At 39.1% G+C, this 15,430-nt stretch overlaps 2 protein-coding genes across 2 annotated transcripts in view; one reads left to right on the top strand and one right to left on the bottom strand.

Annotated features, from left to right (window-relative positions):
* bmpr1ab (bone morphogenetic protein receptor, type IAb) overlaps positions 1–2,510 on the top strand; it is a 67,076-nt gene extending 64,566 nt beyond the window's left edge. The window contains exon 13 of the mRNA XM_073827705.1: positions 167–2,510. Coding sequence (XP_073683806.1) covers positions 167–292 — 126 coding nt within the window. The 3' untranslated portion in view covers positions 293–2,510. The remainder of the gene's footprint in view (positions 1–166) is intronic.
* A 17-nt stretch (positions 2,511–2,527) lies between these two features.
* On the bottom strand, positions 2,528–13,508 carry mmrn2b (multimerin 2b). Its single transcript, XM_073827706.1, has 8 exons — positions 13,231–13,508; positions 10,490–10,612; positions 7,374–7,480; positions 7,136–7,216; positions 6,214–6,315; positions 4,714–5,132; positions 3,130–4,621; positions 2,528–2,957 (listed from the first exon to the last, which is right to left on the bottom strand). The coding sequence occupies exons 1-8, from the start codon at positions 13,482–13,484 to the stop codon at positions 2,539–2,541; spliced, it is 2,997 nt and encodes a 998-aa protein (XP_073683807.1). The 5' UTR covers positions 13,485–13,508; the 3' UTR covers positions 2,528–2,538.
* Positions 13,509–15,430: the final 1,922 nt, after the last annotated feature.

Here is a 15,430-nt window from a genome sequence, read left to right as displayed (position 1 = left end):
CAAACTATAAATGGTAGTTTGTATTGTTACAGAAGATTTCTATTTCAAATAAATGCTGTTTTTAATAAACTTTTGATTTAAATTGGCCTTTAAATATCATTGCTTTTTAACTGACTATTTAATAGTAACAATAACAATCTGGTGTTTTTTTTTTGTCTTCACACAGTGCTTACGGGCCATGCTGAAGCTCATGTCTGAATGCTGGGCACACAACCCAGCCTCTCGCCTCACAGCTCTTCGAGTCAAGAAGACACTTGCCAAAATGGTTGAATCACAGGATATCAAAATATGATCAGTTTTCCCTCCAATGCCAGTCTGAGAGAAATCATGGAGATATTTACGCTCACTTTTATGAATTATTGCCTCAGTTCCTAAACCGACCTGTGGGGGCGCTGCTGAGCAGAACACTTGCCTCCCTCTACAGTACAGCTGTAGTTCCTTGCCCTGTTGCAGTAATGCTCTTAGTGTCATGTAGCACCCTCTGCTGGACAGTATGTGCCATAACGCATCCACAAGGAACAACTGTTCTGCAGGCATTATCCCCATCGCCACCATTATTTTCCTTCTTCAGACACTCTTTTATATTTTGGGAGAGAATTGAAACGCATATGGTGCTTTCTGTGAAAGCTGTGTTTTATGGTACGTCTGTATGGAGGAGTGGCATGCTGCCAGCAGTAATGGAGCTTTTTGGGAGAACGCGACTTGAGAGGTGGACATATTTGGGGTGATATTTGGACTAAACCCCCGAACTTGGAATATGCTTGTGGCTGTAGTGTCTCAAAATGGCAACTCATGTGCAGATGTGGCCACTGAAACATCAAGAGTGAACGCACCCTGTTTAATTCAAATTATATGTATGTATAAAAACAAAAAAATGTCCCGTTAACTACATATTGATATTTTAAGTAATAGCCTTTTTGAAAAAAATATTCCTTCTGCTTTCCTTCCTGAGAAGTCTCTCCATTAGATGTCCAAATACAAAACTGAGTGTTAGCAATAAGGTTTTCTAATTGAAATCATCTCTTTTTGTTAAAACCTGGAATGTATTCACGGTTAGGATTAGAAAGTTCAGGTATAATGACAGGAGTGATGTGATCATTACTCCAGCTCTGGCCTGAAGAAATGAAGTAGCGCCAATCAAATATTGCCAACACCGCCGTCATGTTAAGATTTATTCATCTAGACGACATGACTTTCAATCTTGCTGATATTGCAGGTGTGTCGGTGCAGATGTATGCCCACTGCTCCCGAATGCCTCATAAACCTTGTTGTATTTTATCCAATAGCCTTCGAGTCAACCTCACTATATCACATCTGATTCGTCAGTGTCAGATAGGATTGCTGTTTTCAATGCCTCATTTAAACAGATTTGCCTTGAATCTAATGTTGTGATGCTTGGGAATCATATGACTCATAAATGTCTAATGTGATAGAATAATGCAAATGCATGTGCTATTTATTCATGTCATGTCATATAGTATGAATTACTGTGGTAAGATATTTTTACTTGCAGGACTATTAACACTGTTCTTGCAACTGACATTCTCAATGTTTTTACAGAGCAGCTCAACCTTTCGAACACTAAATTTACGACTTTAAGGTGAAATTCTACGTTTAATGACTTCCTATGAAAGTGTGGGTGTGAATTATCATTATTTGTCATTGTTATAAAGTGTAAAATTAGACAGGCAACTTTAGGTCACCTTTCATTTACATGAAAAGATTTTTTTCATAAACAAATGTATAGTCCCAAATTAAAACACATTGCATTATTAGCACTTGTGGAAAATAACCAGGGTTCTTTGCCTCAAAAAAAACAAGTTGGTCATTCCTGCCTTCAAAAACTTTGAACCTTTGCATTGAAGATTCAGATCTTCTATTGATTGTGTGTCTTTTCTTATTACCTATTCTGTCCATTACAATCATGCCAGTTACCTTGTAAAATCACATTTGAACTAATTTAAGCTCATCTGTCTAGATAAATGACTACACAATGTTTTTGTCTTAATGTTTTAATGTGTAAAGAAACATGTAAAATGGCCTGAATAATATGAACTTTTTTTTAATGTGCACAACATCTGGTTTTAAGAAAGGTGCCTTATGTTTACCAAGAAAAGCTGTTCTGTACACAGGATTAGTCAATGTATCAATTTTTAAGTAAATTACCTTATTTTAGTACACAATCATTGTTTTTTGTTTTTGATTGACATTTTGCATTGAATGTGATCATTTGAATGCATGCATGTACAGAGTTTAGCTCACTATTGGTACCTTTTGTTTATTTATATTTCCTCATAGGAACTGGTTTCCAAAATGTATACCTTGCTGTATGTGTCTGTTATATATCTACCTTCCCCATATTTCTTTAACTTACCTTGTTTTCTCAGTATTTCAGAGTCAGTTTACAAAACATAGTATTATTTTTGCATCTTCAAGAAGTGGCTGCCTGCATACTAAATACAGCATGTCTGACGGTGACGCACAGAGCGTCAGACTCAAATGTATCCTCCCATGTCTTCGTCACTCACCCAGTTCTCTTCACAGCGTGTCCTTGTGTTCTGTAATGAAGAGCAATAGTCCAGACAGTGTGTTGTCCCCAGGCTGCGCTTTTCGTAATGATCCATGCATCAATTCTAAAGTAACTGTCTCCCCTTGCCGAAGCTCTAGCAGGGAGGCTCGGCTCACCGGTCCCCTTTTTCCCCCTTGTTCCTGTCTGATGGAGGCCACTGGAATTCCACTGCGCTTGAGTACAGCCAATGAAACACCTCTCTCAAAGTCTAAGGTCACTAAAAAGAGATAGAATCCAGTCTCGGGGGCCTGGAACACCCCTGATGTGGGATTAAAAGTACCACCGTAGTTTACAGCCATGTTTTCCGATGTGAGCTCCCTATTTGGTCCTCTTCTGTAGTCCAGGGTTGTGATGAACACCACAGGGGAATGTGGTGGCTGAGCATTTTCTGATTTTAAGGTAAAAAATATAATTTTCAGTTAGAGAAAATATGCTTTGTCATGATGTAGTTTTAATATTGTCCACTGAGGGGCAGTGTTGTTGTATGTACACTGTACAGGTCTTCATTCATGTTCAAAACTAATGGCAAATGAAATAACCGTATTAACAAAATCTCTTACCTATTTCTATGTATCTTTTACTTCGCCCACTTAAAGACTTTTCTTCTCCTTTGATCAGGTCTTCTTGCCTTTGGCTCCCCCTTCTTCTCTTTCCTTCTTTCTTTCTCACCAGCCTCCAGACTTCATCCAGATTCAGACTTCTACTCGAGCTGGCTAGTTCTTCTGTATTACTGAACAGTTTTTGAAACATTCTCAAATGGTCCTCTAGGTTCTGACGTAGGGATGCTATATCTGCTTGCAGTTCCACAATGGAGCCACCAGGGGGCTCAGTGCAGTTGCCACAGCGCTCTTCCAATATGGTTATCCTACTTGCTAACTGCTCCACCTCTTTTCCTAGACTCCAGAAGTCACTGACTGAGTAGTCTGCATCCTCTTCTCCAGTCGAAGAGTCTGGTAAAGAGAACTGGTAACTTTCAGGACCTCTCTGCTGGATATTTGTACCTGTCTCTTCTAAGTATGTCACCGGGTCATCGCTATTCATCTCATCTTTATCAGGATGCTTTTTCCGAAGCGAGGCCAGAATCCTATCTTGTGTTTCAATCTTTTGCTGCATAACATCCATTCTCTGTAAAAGATCTGGAATACTAAGCTCATTCTTTTGACTATTTGACCAGTGTGAGAATTCTAGGACCTCCTCTCCGAGGAGCACTTCTAGGACATCAGAGTGGCGTATAGCATCATTCAGGAGGGAAGAGAAGGCAGATGATAGGCCTTGAATTGCATTTGACTTGTCTTCATCTCGTTGTCTCAGGCCTCCGATCTCATGCTTGCTGTCCAGGAGTGAAGCCTGTAGCTGGGACATACTGTCTTGAAGACTCCTGCTTCTGCCCTGCTCAAAGGCCAATGATTCTTTTATATTCAGCAGGCCCTGATGAAGATCCTCCATCTCGGTAACCTGATTCCTTTCTAGATCTGCCTCCTCAAGTGCAAGTCGGTTCTGTTTTGCTAACTTTGTCACATTAGCCACCTCTAGTTCCAACCTGGCCAGTGAACTGCCAATTGACTTACAGCTACAGGCTTGCTCGCCAAATACCGAATCATTTTTTTGTAATTGTTGATAGATGTTGTCCAGGTAAAAATCGATTTCTTTCAACTGACCCTCGTGTGCACTTAGGTTAGCTGTGAGCTCAGCGATGCTGTTGAGCACCCTGACACGAGTAGCCTCCACCTCCAGACCTGTCTCTGCAAAGTGGACCTCAGTGCGTTGTTTGACCTCTTCTAGGCTCTGTCCCAGGTTCAGTTGGTCTCTTTGCAGAGCCCGGACTGCTCTATCAGAGTCCTTAGACATCTCAGACAAGCTGCTGAGCTTCGCAGAGTTACTTTGTGCCTTCTCATCTAGACGAGTGATGGCCTCCCACACTCCTGATGCCTGTGTTGGCTGGGATCCACTTGGATTGACAAACTCAGCACGTTCTCTCTGCAGTGCTCCTTCTAGCTTTCTCTGGCCGAGTCTCACCTCCTCAACCAAATCGGTTAGAGACTGGAGATTCACCTGTTGGTATAACAAAAATACATTATTTATTAATTTATTCACTCTTTTAATGTGTAAGATTTTTGACTAGATATTTATAGAAAATGCATGACCTGTGCATCCTGACTTTGACTGATCTGATCATCCATCTCTTCCTTCAGTTTTGTTAGGTTGTGTTTCAACATTTCTTGCTGGGTCTGAAAGGCCCTTTCCATCTGGTCTTTCTGTGCATCCAGTTGGGTTTTCATTTGACTGATCTGGAGATGGCTGTACTCTAGTCTCTTCTCAACAGGTTCACTATGTCCTTCAACCCTTCTGAAGGACCTGTTGTCTTCTTGTTCCATCCGCAACTGCTGCAAGTCCTGAGACAATGCGTCCACCTCTCTAGACAGATGCTTCAGTGTTTGATTAAAGCTTTCTAGCACTGGTTGAAGCTGACTCATCATAGTTGACATTAACTGATGCATTGACAGCAGAATGGACGAATCAAGGAACGGCAAAGGCTGAGAGGTAGGGATCCCTTCTCTGGCACCTGGAATATTGATAACAAGCCACTCTTAATCAGTTCACTTCCAGAATAAAAATGTACTCCCCTCCATGTTATCTAAGATGTTAACGTGTTTCTTTCTTCAGTCAAAAAGAAATGTAGATTTTTGAGGAAAACATTCCAGGTTTTTTCTTCATATAGTAAACTTCAACGGGGTTCAACAGGTTGAAGGTCCAAATTTTTCAATGCAGCTTTAAAGGGCTCTACATGATCCCAGCCAATGAATAAGGGTCCTGTGTAGTGAAGCGATATGTCATTTTCTAAAAAAGGTTTACATACTTTTCAACCAAAAATAATCATCTTGCACTAGCTCTGCGCTCATGTAGCGCACTTTGAAGCTGCATTGAAACTGCAATTTAGACCTTCAACCCGCTGATCCCCACTGAAGTCCACTATATGAAGCAAAATCCTGGAATGTTTTCCTCAAAAACCTTAATTTTTGTTCGACGGAAGAAAGAAAGACATGACCATCTTAGATGACATGGGGGTGAGTAAATTATCAGGAAATTGTATAGGCATATTGATTCATAAGAGCCACAGAAATACCTTTAAATCGGTGAGCTCATGCGGACAGTCTCCCTGCCAGAATCCTAGTCCCTAGAGGATATCCCTGTGGTGGAGCTGTTATCAGGAATAGCCCTTTCCTTACAGGCCTCCTAAACAGACATCTCACTGTTGCTGAATATCTGACTAACTACAGCTAATGCATTTTTGATGGATATTGTATTATAGGCTTCATTTGCATTTAAACAGAATGAGCTCAGTGGTTATAGATAACATTTTCTATGAATGAGGCTAGACTCCAGGAGAAGCAATAAACCTCTTTCCAATCATCTATTCTATGACTCATCTTGAGCATGTGGTTCACTGATGACTTTTTGCCCTGTCTTCTTCCGTCTGTGGGTGATTACATCATTGTGGAGTTTGTTTATAAGAAAGAGAGGATATCCTCAAGAAGACGACGTCATTATGTAAGTAGTCAAGCATTTCACTTCTGGATTGTGAAATCAGTCTACATGTTTTTCCTGTGTGCTTAGGTCTGCTGGCCAAAGACTTGGCATCTTACCAAAAGGAGTCTGGTTTGGTGAATAACCCTTAATGGGAGCCTCCTGTATGGGTTTGTCAGCCCAATTTGCATCCTCCAATTGGTCAGTCTCCATTTTACCTCCTAGAGAAGAACAAAAACATTTTGTTTGGAGGGAGAATGTGGGAAGGAAGTTAAGTGCAACATTTAGAGTTCGAGGGTAAATACTGGGCCCACGCTTATGCCCAGTTGAGAGGGGTTATTTTAGACGTTAAAGATTTTCAGACATCTAATCTAGAAGATTACAGTGCTTAAAATACTTCACGAAAGTTATATTTAATGTCCCAATATTACAGAATATTATGAAACCAAATATTATTTTTACTAAGAATGCTTTTTTTTAATGATACGAGGCTTAAAATGTTTGGCACACATGAGAGTCTTGTAAACAAACACATTGAGTATAAGTAAGTTTTTGTTTTCTTTCCGCAAAAAAGTATTCTTGTAGCTTCATCAGTTTATCCACTGATGTCACAAGGACTATTTTAACAATGTTCTTACTACCTTTCTGGGCCTTGAATGTGGTAGGACCATTGCTGTCTATGCAGGGTCAGAAAGCTCTTGGATTTCATCCAAAATATTTTATTAGTGTTTCTAATTTGAACAAAGGTCATACAGGTTTGGAGTGACATAAGAATGAGTAATTAATAAATTTTCATTTTTGCGTGAATGATCCCTTTAAGTTGTTGTTATTCTTAAACATGATTGTTGTTTTTGTGTGCAGGCTTAAGGTACTGCTTCTCAAGCCATCCAGTGCCAGCTGACTCTCCCTTTCCTGTTGAAGGACACTCACTGAGCCAAAGGCCTGCTAGATATTTCCTCTGTTTGTCAGAAAGGTTGTTTTAAAAAGCAAACTCTCAGAAAAAGAAAAGGTATGAAAGGTTAAAGGTAAAGCCAGCCTTGCTCAAAACAACAGACTTGCCTGAACTGCCATTGTCATTAATCTCAGACTTGAAAGCATGCTTCTCATCCTCTGGGGGTTTGTCTGGAAAATAAAGATAGAGAGGATGCAACAGATGAGTCACCAAAACTGGATGGGCTACTGAACTGATGTGTTCCTCTGAAAGTGGCCGAAGACTGTATACGTATGCTTTTGTTGAGTAAAAATGTCAGAAATGGATCATATTTGCATGTAATTTTACCTTTTTCCAAACAGTTGTGTCCTCCATATCCTGGGCAACACTTCCAGTGCATAGAAGATAGTGCTATCTGCTTCTGCTTGTATACAGGCCTTGACGACTGCCTATACCTGATCATCATCAATATCATCCAGAAAGCAAAGCAAAGCAGAAATGTAAGATCTAAGTAGGGCTGCCATGAGTCCTTGATTCAATTTGAGTACTCGATTTAAAAAATCTGAGATCGTTTTGCCTGTGTCGGGTAACCGGCAAAATACTGGAAGTGGTGCATTCCACGGAAAATCATTTTTTAAACACATTATTAGACCGTTTTCCAAGGCTGTGTGCGTGAGAGCGTTACGTAAGAGCGGCTCAGTTTACAGCAAATGCTGCTCCACAGAAACTGTTATGTGTTCACATCAAACGCGAATTTAAATATTTGTGCGAGTAGATTACATACAAAGTCAATGCGAAGACAAGAATAGAGGCGCATTCACCTCTATATAAACCCTCTAAAATAACCCTTCTCAACTGGACAAATGCGTGGGCCCAGAATGAAGCGAACTGCGTGACGTGTTTGCTGCAAACACGTGATATTCGCCTCTATTCATCTTCTGGCAAGTTGAAAATTTTCAGCTTTAGTGGAAAATTTGCATGATGCATTCTCGTGCAAGCCAATCAGGGAAGAGCTTATGGACAGGTCTGGTTGACTTAGAAAATGGAAGAGAACATTACTGTAGCCTGAAATTTATATGATAAATAATCCCAAAATAAAAGTTTAAACCCTTGCACTGCGTTTACATGTTTTGATGTCCACATATTCAAGAAATGACATTGGCTGTAGCATTTCTGTCGTAAAGAATTGGCCAAATATTAAAGATTGTGATTCTGATTACTTGATTAGCCTAATCATCAGAATAATCGACCAATTACTCGATTACCAAAACAATCGCTGGTGACAGCCATAGATCTGAGGTTATTTGAGTTTGTGGACTCACATGAGGATTTGAGCATAAAAAACGCTTAAACAATTAAATTGGAGTATAGAAACAGTCAGGGCCGCTGCTGGCCAAATGGGTGCCCTAAGCAGAAATTTACTTTTGTGCCCCCTCCCCCAAATATTACGGAAGTTATTTTTGGTCAAAAAGGTAAATAAAGAGCGAAATAGTAAGATCAAGAGCAAGAGTTTTATCAACAAAAAAGAGTTACCTCCAATGGCTATGATTTTATTAATACAGTTGTCTGATTGATTTAATAATCTCAGAATCATACAAAAGGAAATTAAGTAGTTTTACTATGATAAAACCATGGCTATCTGCCTTTTTATCTATCTTTCTATCATATCCATGCTTGTAAATTGTGTTTTATAGAATATATAATATTTGTATTTGTCTGTATTTTTTTAAATATATTTTTATTCTGTGTTTTCACCTGTACATGCACTGTACATGTGGCAGTTTTGACAATAAAGCAGACAAGGGTTATGATGTCCACATATTTTTGTTGAGGAAATGATAGGAAAGATTATGTGGACATTTTAATTAAATGTTTGGTCAATATTAAACAAGGAATTCGATCATCATGTAAGTGTAACAACTGCATTTACCAGGCCTTTGGTGCCCTTTTCAGGCATTTCTATTAAAATTGTAATGTAAACTGTTAATTTTGTATTAGATTATGTATTTTAACACTGTTATTTAATGGCACCATATGGTCATTATTAATCAATAATCATTATTGCCTCAGTGTTTTAATATAATGCATTTTAAGTCATTTTGTTTACTTAGATCTGCTTGTATTCATATTAAGAAAGATGCGTTAGTCGTGAAATTATTACCGACATTAAAACACTATTAACGTCGACAGAATAAAATAAAGTTTCACAGGATTATGAACGTACCTAAGTGATGCACGGGCTTCATCTTGGGCTTTTTTTTCTTTCGTTTCTCGGCGCCGGACTGTTGATGTCTCTTTCCAGGACCAGGCATATTGTTCATCGATTATTATCATCATTTTTGGCCAAATAGGCAGCCGTAAACAGAGGTAAAGGCGCGTCGCTGCGCGTAATCACGTGTGCTTACTAGCCTACTCTGCGTTCACAGAAAATGCAATATATACGTTTATATTTTTGTTTATTTGTATATGTATATTATTAATATTAATTTATTATTATAATAGGCTATATAAAAACTAAAATAAATAATAATAAAAATAATAAAATAATAAAAATATATATTTTTTGAGCAGCTGGGATGGTGCCCCCCTGGGAGTTGGTGCCCTATGCAGACTGCATACTCTGCGTATAGGGAGCGGCGGTACTGGAAACAGTTATAGTTCACACAAAATGCGAAGCGAATATGAGCATCGCGTCACTCGCTCAAGATTACTTGTGGGATGTTATTTTTGCGTCACTTGCGTGATCAACCATGGTTGAGATAACTGTGATTGCTGCTTTGTACCTTTTGTGGAAGTCCTAAATACGCTGGAAAGCCAAACGCCGATGTGTTTGGGTTCACATCACCATTCAGAGGAGGATGAGTATTAATCCTGCATTTATATGTGTTTTGGAGTAATGCGAATTTGCGAGAAAGATGCTAATGAGGCGAATCTTGCGCGTTCGCGGCAAACTCGTTGCGTATTTCTCATTCATGTCGCTCGGCGCAAATTCACTTCTATTTGCGTCTTTGCATTGACTTTGTATGTAATATATTCACGGCAATATTTAAATTCCCGTTTGGTGTGAACACACCATTACAGGTGTGAAGTGTCTCAAACTCCATCTCTGCATATTGCTGTGAGTTTGAGTGTATCTGGAAATGCAGCATCTGCCATTTCATCAGATTTGTAAGCTAAATCTTTTTTAAACCTTTCTCAATATGCTATATGTAACTGTTCATCGCGATTTCAAAATAAACATTTATATCCTTGCTCTGTGTTTACACATTTTGATGTTCACACATTCAAGAAATTACAGTGGCATTTCTGTAGCATTTCTGTTGTAAAGAAATAGCTGAATATTAAAGATGAAGTGATTATGATTACTCAACTAATTTTCAGAATAATCGACAGATTACTCGATTATCAAAATAATCGTTGGTAACAGCCCTAGATCTGAGGTGATTTGAGTTTATGCGACTCACGTGATGATTTGACAGTCAGGACCTCCGTCAGAACAGGGGTTCACAGATTTCTCAGTCTGAGTTTCCGTAGCACAGAGTACGGCTGTGGTGACCATACGGTGATTTACATACGCACACCAGTTTCTGGCAGGAGAGAGGAGGTTTGGGAAGATAAAACATGATTTAAAAAGACAAGAAAGACAAGGGAAAAGTGAAACTTGAGAGCAGAGATTACAGGCAATCACAGACTGATAAAGATATATGCTCTCAAGTCCGTTTTTTCCTGTCGTATCCTTTCCAACATGCTCAGGGCTAGATATAAATCGCTACACAAACAGTTTCATATGTCATTCCATTGGCCAGTTCATTACGTTTGTTTTTAGCTTTCTGTTGTATCAGAGAGACTCTGATGAGGCTACATTGATTACAATGTCTACACATCCTCAATCTTATTTTGGCAAGTCTGTGCTTTTCCATATTTCCTAAACATATTTTGCAAAAAATGACCCAGTTAGAAAAGCTGCCACATACCACTAAAGGTATGTTTGGTGGCAGCTCTTCGCTACAAGTTGTGTAACATTTTAGTGGCCTCATTTCTCAACAGTGACGAACAGTAATTGCTGGTAACGTATAAACCGTGTTGCATGAGCACTGTTTTCATTTTAAACTGAGCTGACAGAAAAACACATAAACAGGATTTTTCATCTTTCTGCTGGCTGTGTTGTTTATGCACAGTTTATTCCCCTCACATGACTTGGATGCTTTTTTTAGACGCTGTTCATACAGCATATGCATACATATTCAAAGGTTTTATTGTGTTTCTATGGGACACATTATGCCTTTTTTTCTTTTAATTTTCCTGTATGAATGGTCATCTTTAATCTCTGTGATATTTTTGTATTTTTCAGCTGCAGCTGAGGATCAGCGTTTTTAAGATGGCTTGTCAAGGTAAAAACACTTCTATTTTCATGTCCTGCACGAACGACCCCTTACTCATGCTTTTTCAACTGACCTTCCTTTGTGCATCCGCTGCAGAAACAAAGAGATGAGATAGTGGTGGGCTGTCCTGTTTCCTCTCATTGCCACCTTGAACCATAGTCCCTTTGTCCAGTAAAACATCAGCCCCTATTCAGACACTGATTCGGTCATAGTTTGGCTGAATGCTAGTCCTGTCTGCTGCTTTATGGCTTTATCATTAATCTGTCTCCATGTACCCACATCTGAACATCCTTCATCAGTCTACCTTTCTTTCATCTCTACCCCTCTTTTTATCTCTCTTTTATTTTCCTTTAAACACTTTTGATTAGCACTCCTCCTATGTCTTTTCTGGACACAGCTGTTGCTCATATTCTTTTGTTTGCTTCAGACTAAAAGGTAAATGCCCTTGAAAACAGCTGTGGGGGTACCTGTCCTCTGCCTCAGTGTTATGCTGTACTGAGCATGCTCAGTCCAGTCTAATTCATTTCTTGTTGAATCCCACCCTTAGGAAATCAGCAAAGGGGTCCCAAAGCTGATTAGAAGTGGACATTTGCATCACAAGATCCTTCCTAAACATATAGGACCTTCATCTCAGTATGTATATATTGGATTTCACACTGTGTTGGAACGTAATACTTTCCCAGCAATTGTTTCAGATTAGATCACTGAAGCCCAACTTGTGATTTCATTGTAAAATTACTGTAATCAAGCCTCTTGGGCAAATTCATTTTAGAACAAAGGGAGAATACAATGGACGTTAGTCAGGGTGAACTGCATATTTAATATGATACTAATGAAAACAGAGCTGTGTGGGATACAAATACAGTCTGTTCAATAGTTTGTACTATTATGTACATGATCATTTACACTAAAAATATAAGATGGAAATAAATATAAAATAAAAAAATTCTAGAGCGTACACTACCAGTCAAAAGTTTTTGAACAGTATGATTTTTAATGTTTTTTTAAAGAAGTCTGTAATGCTCACCAAGCCTGCGTTTATTAAGTACAGCAAAATGTTGTAATATTTTTGTAACAGTTTTTTATTTTAATATATTTTGAAATGTAATTTTATTCCTGTGATTAAAGCTAAATTTTAGCATCATTACTCCAGTCTTCAGTGTCACATGATCTTTCAGAAATCATTATAATATCAATATTTAAAACAGTTGAGTATATTATTTTCAGGATTCTTTGATTAACAGAAAGAAACAAAGATCAACATTTATCTGAAATAAAAAGCCTTTGTAAAATTATACACTATACCATTCAGAGGTTGAAGTCAGTATGATTTTTTTTTTTTTGGAAAGGAAAGAAAGGACAGAAATTAATATTTTTATTTAGCAAGGATGCTTTAAATTGATAAAAAGTGATGATAAAGGCATTTATAATGTTACAAAAGATTATAATGTTACAAAAGAAATTCTTAAATTCTACTCAGCAGTTTTCAACATAACAATAAATGCAAATCAGAATATTAGAATGATTTCTGAAGGATTATGTGGAAGTAAAATTATGTGGAAGTGAAAAATTCAGCTTTTAAATCACAGGAATAAATTACATTTTAAAATATATTCAAATAGAAAACAGTTAAATAAATAGTAAAAATATTTTACAATTTTTTTAACAATTTTTGCTGTACTTTGAATCAAATAAAAGCAGGCTTGGTGAGCAGAAGAGACTTCTTTAAAAACATTACAAATCTTACTGTTCAAAAACTTTTGACTGATAGTGTAAATATATATATATATATATATAGTTTGAAACATGTCATTTTGACTCACCCTCTCTGTGCAGATGGATGTACAGTCTCTCTTGAGGTGGACGCTGAGTTTGGAGGATTGTCATCTAAAGGCTTTGGGATGCCGTGATGTTCATCGGACAAGGGTAGGTGAGCAGTCCCAAAGGTATGCTGTGCCCTTCCTCCAATCCCCACACCCTCTTCTTCCTCCACATCAGGGTCCCTGGCCCTCACCTCACTGTGGCAGCTCATAGAGTTCAGCACGGCCAACAGCAGTAGAGGCAGAGTTTGGGCCATCTTGCTTTCCAGAGGTACTGAAAGTGTTCCTCCGGGTGGCAGTTTTTAAAAAGTAGCCTTAAACAATCCTGGAAACTCCCCACCCCTCTCTCCCTCTCTCTCTCTCTCTCACTCTCTCTGTCCAAACCAGCCGGTATCCTCACCAGCATGCCTCTCTCTCCCCACCCTCTCAGTTCCCACTCCCCCTCGCTCCTGCTCTTGCTCTCGCTCTCCTTCTCCTTCCCTCCTCTCCCTGGACAGTATCAACACCCTCCAACAATTGGAGGAAATCTGCTGCTTGTTAACAACCTTAAATCCATGTATTGTGCTACTTGAAAAGTTCCAGCTCCCTTCCACACTCAATCTCAATCATGCCTGATGCTTGTTTGCAGGAATATGATTGAGTTTCATGTGTATACTGTTTTTACTTTATCCAAAGTGCCATTCAATCAATGTTAATTCCTTTTGCTTATTTAGTCTTTAGTTTATACACTGCTAACGCTGTACAATACAGTTAAATTCATCAATGTCCTTTGTTTAAAGCAGCTTTTGCCTTAGCTACACTTGCATAGTTTTTCAGGTAGATTGCAGGTAGGATTCTTCAAGCATCTTGGGGACACTGCCACATTTCTTCTGGATTAAGCCTTAATTTGTTCTGTTTCTTCATGTCATTCCAGACAGACAGGATGATAATGAGATCAGATCTCTGTGTGGAGCACCGACTGTTGTCAGACTCCTTGTGCAAACAAAAATTATTACAATTAATGGCAAAATGAATGTTTAGAAATGTTTCCTACTGACACACTACAGCAAAAGATTTTTTAGCTGGTAAAAATACTAGTGGCCTAAGACTTTTGCACAGTACAGTAGATCATACTACAGTGTTGTTGAATGCTTCAGTTTGACTGGCTGATGAATTAATTATTTTCAGGGAAACGCATGGGGAACGAAGTTCCAGGAAGGGTTTGACCACATTAACTGACCATATCACAAGTGAATTGCCAAATTATTTCAGTTATTTCAGTTACTGCCTACAACAGCAAAACCCAAAATGACACTGAGCTAGTAAGGACGTAAAGTAAACAATAGGATAAAAATAATACAAATAAAAATGTTTTTGCCACAAGATTATGTTTTATTATGTAAAACTGCTCTTTCAACACTTGAGTGTTTTTACGACACGTCATCAATCGGCCATATTGATGGCACTGAGCGTAAACAATGCCACTTAAGATGTAGATGTAAAGCAAGATGGCGGCGCGTGCACACGCAGCGGCTTCTCTCTCTCCCGACCAAACAGTGTTTTCGTGTTTTTCGTCCTGTAAGTCGCAGTGTTTTTGTACGTCTTCGTCACGTTTATCTGCCCTTAAGCGCGTTTATAGCCGAACATTTTTGCTCGACATCGGCAGAAACAAAGTTTTTAAATTGAACTCTGTGGACGCTGAAGAGCTGAATGATCTGGGTCTGCTCCGGAGGCCTACTCAATCACCGACCCCCACTCCTGCACCTCGCCCACAATGGAGGCGCCTCAAGCGGTGTGAGAGGAAGCAGAAGAGGGGTAAGCGCGGAGGTATCCGAGCTAGGCTAGCGGCTAGCCCACACAAACCCGCTATCCCTTCCATCGTTCTGGCCAACGTACGCTCATTAGACAACAAACTGGACTACATCCGACTACTACGTTCATCTCAAAGGAATGTAAAGGACTGTTGTGTTTTTGTGTTCACGGAAACATGGCTCAGCGACAGTGTCCCAGTCACGGGGGGACTTTGTGTTTATATCAATGACGCTTGGTGCCGCGATGCTGTTGTAGTCTGCAAATACTGCTCACCAGTGTTGGAATTTATGGTTATTAAGTGCCGGCCTTTCTACCTACCGAGGGAATATACAGCTATACTGCTGTGTGCTGTGTACATCCCTCCCACCTCCAACAACAACAGGAGCGAGGCACTATATGAACTGTACCAGCA

Source organism: Garra rufa, chromosome 22 (assembly GCF_049309525.1).
Source record: "Garra rufa chromosome 22, GarRuf1.0, whole genome shotgun sequence".
Classification (NCBI taxonomy): Eukaryota; Metazoa; Chordata; class Actinopteri; order Cypriniformes; family Cyprinidae; genus Garra; species Garra rufa.
This window is presented reverse-complemented; position numbering and strand designations above follow the sequence as displayed.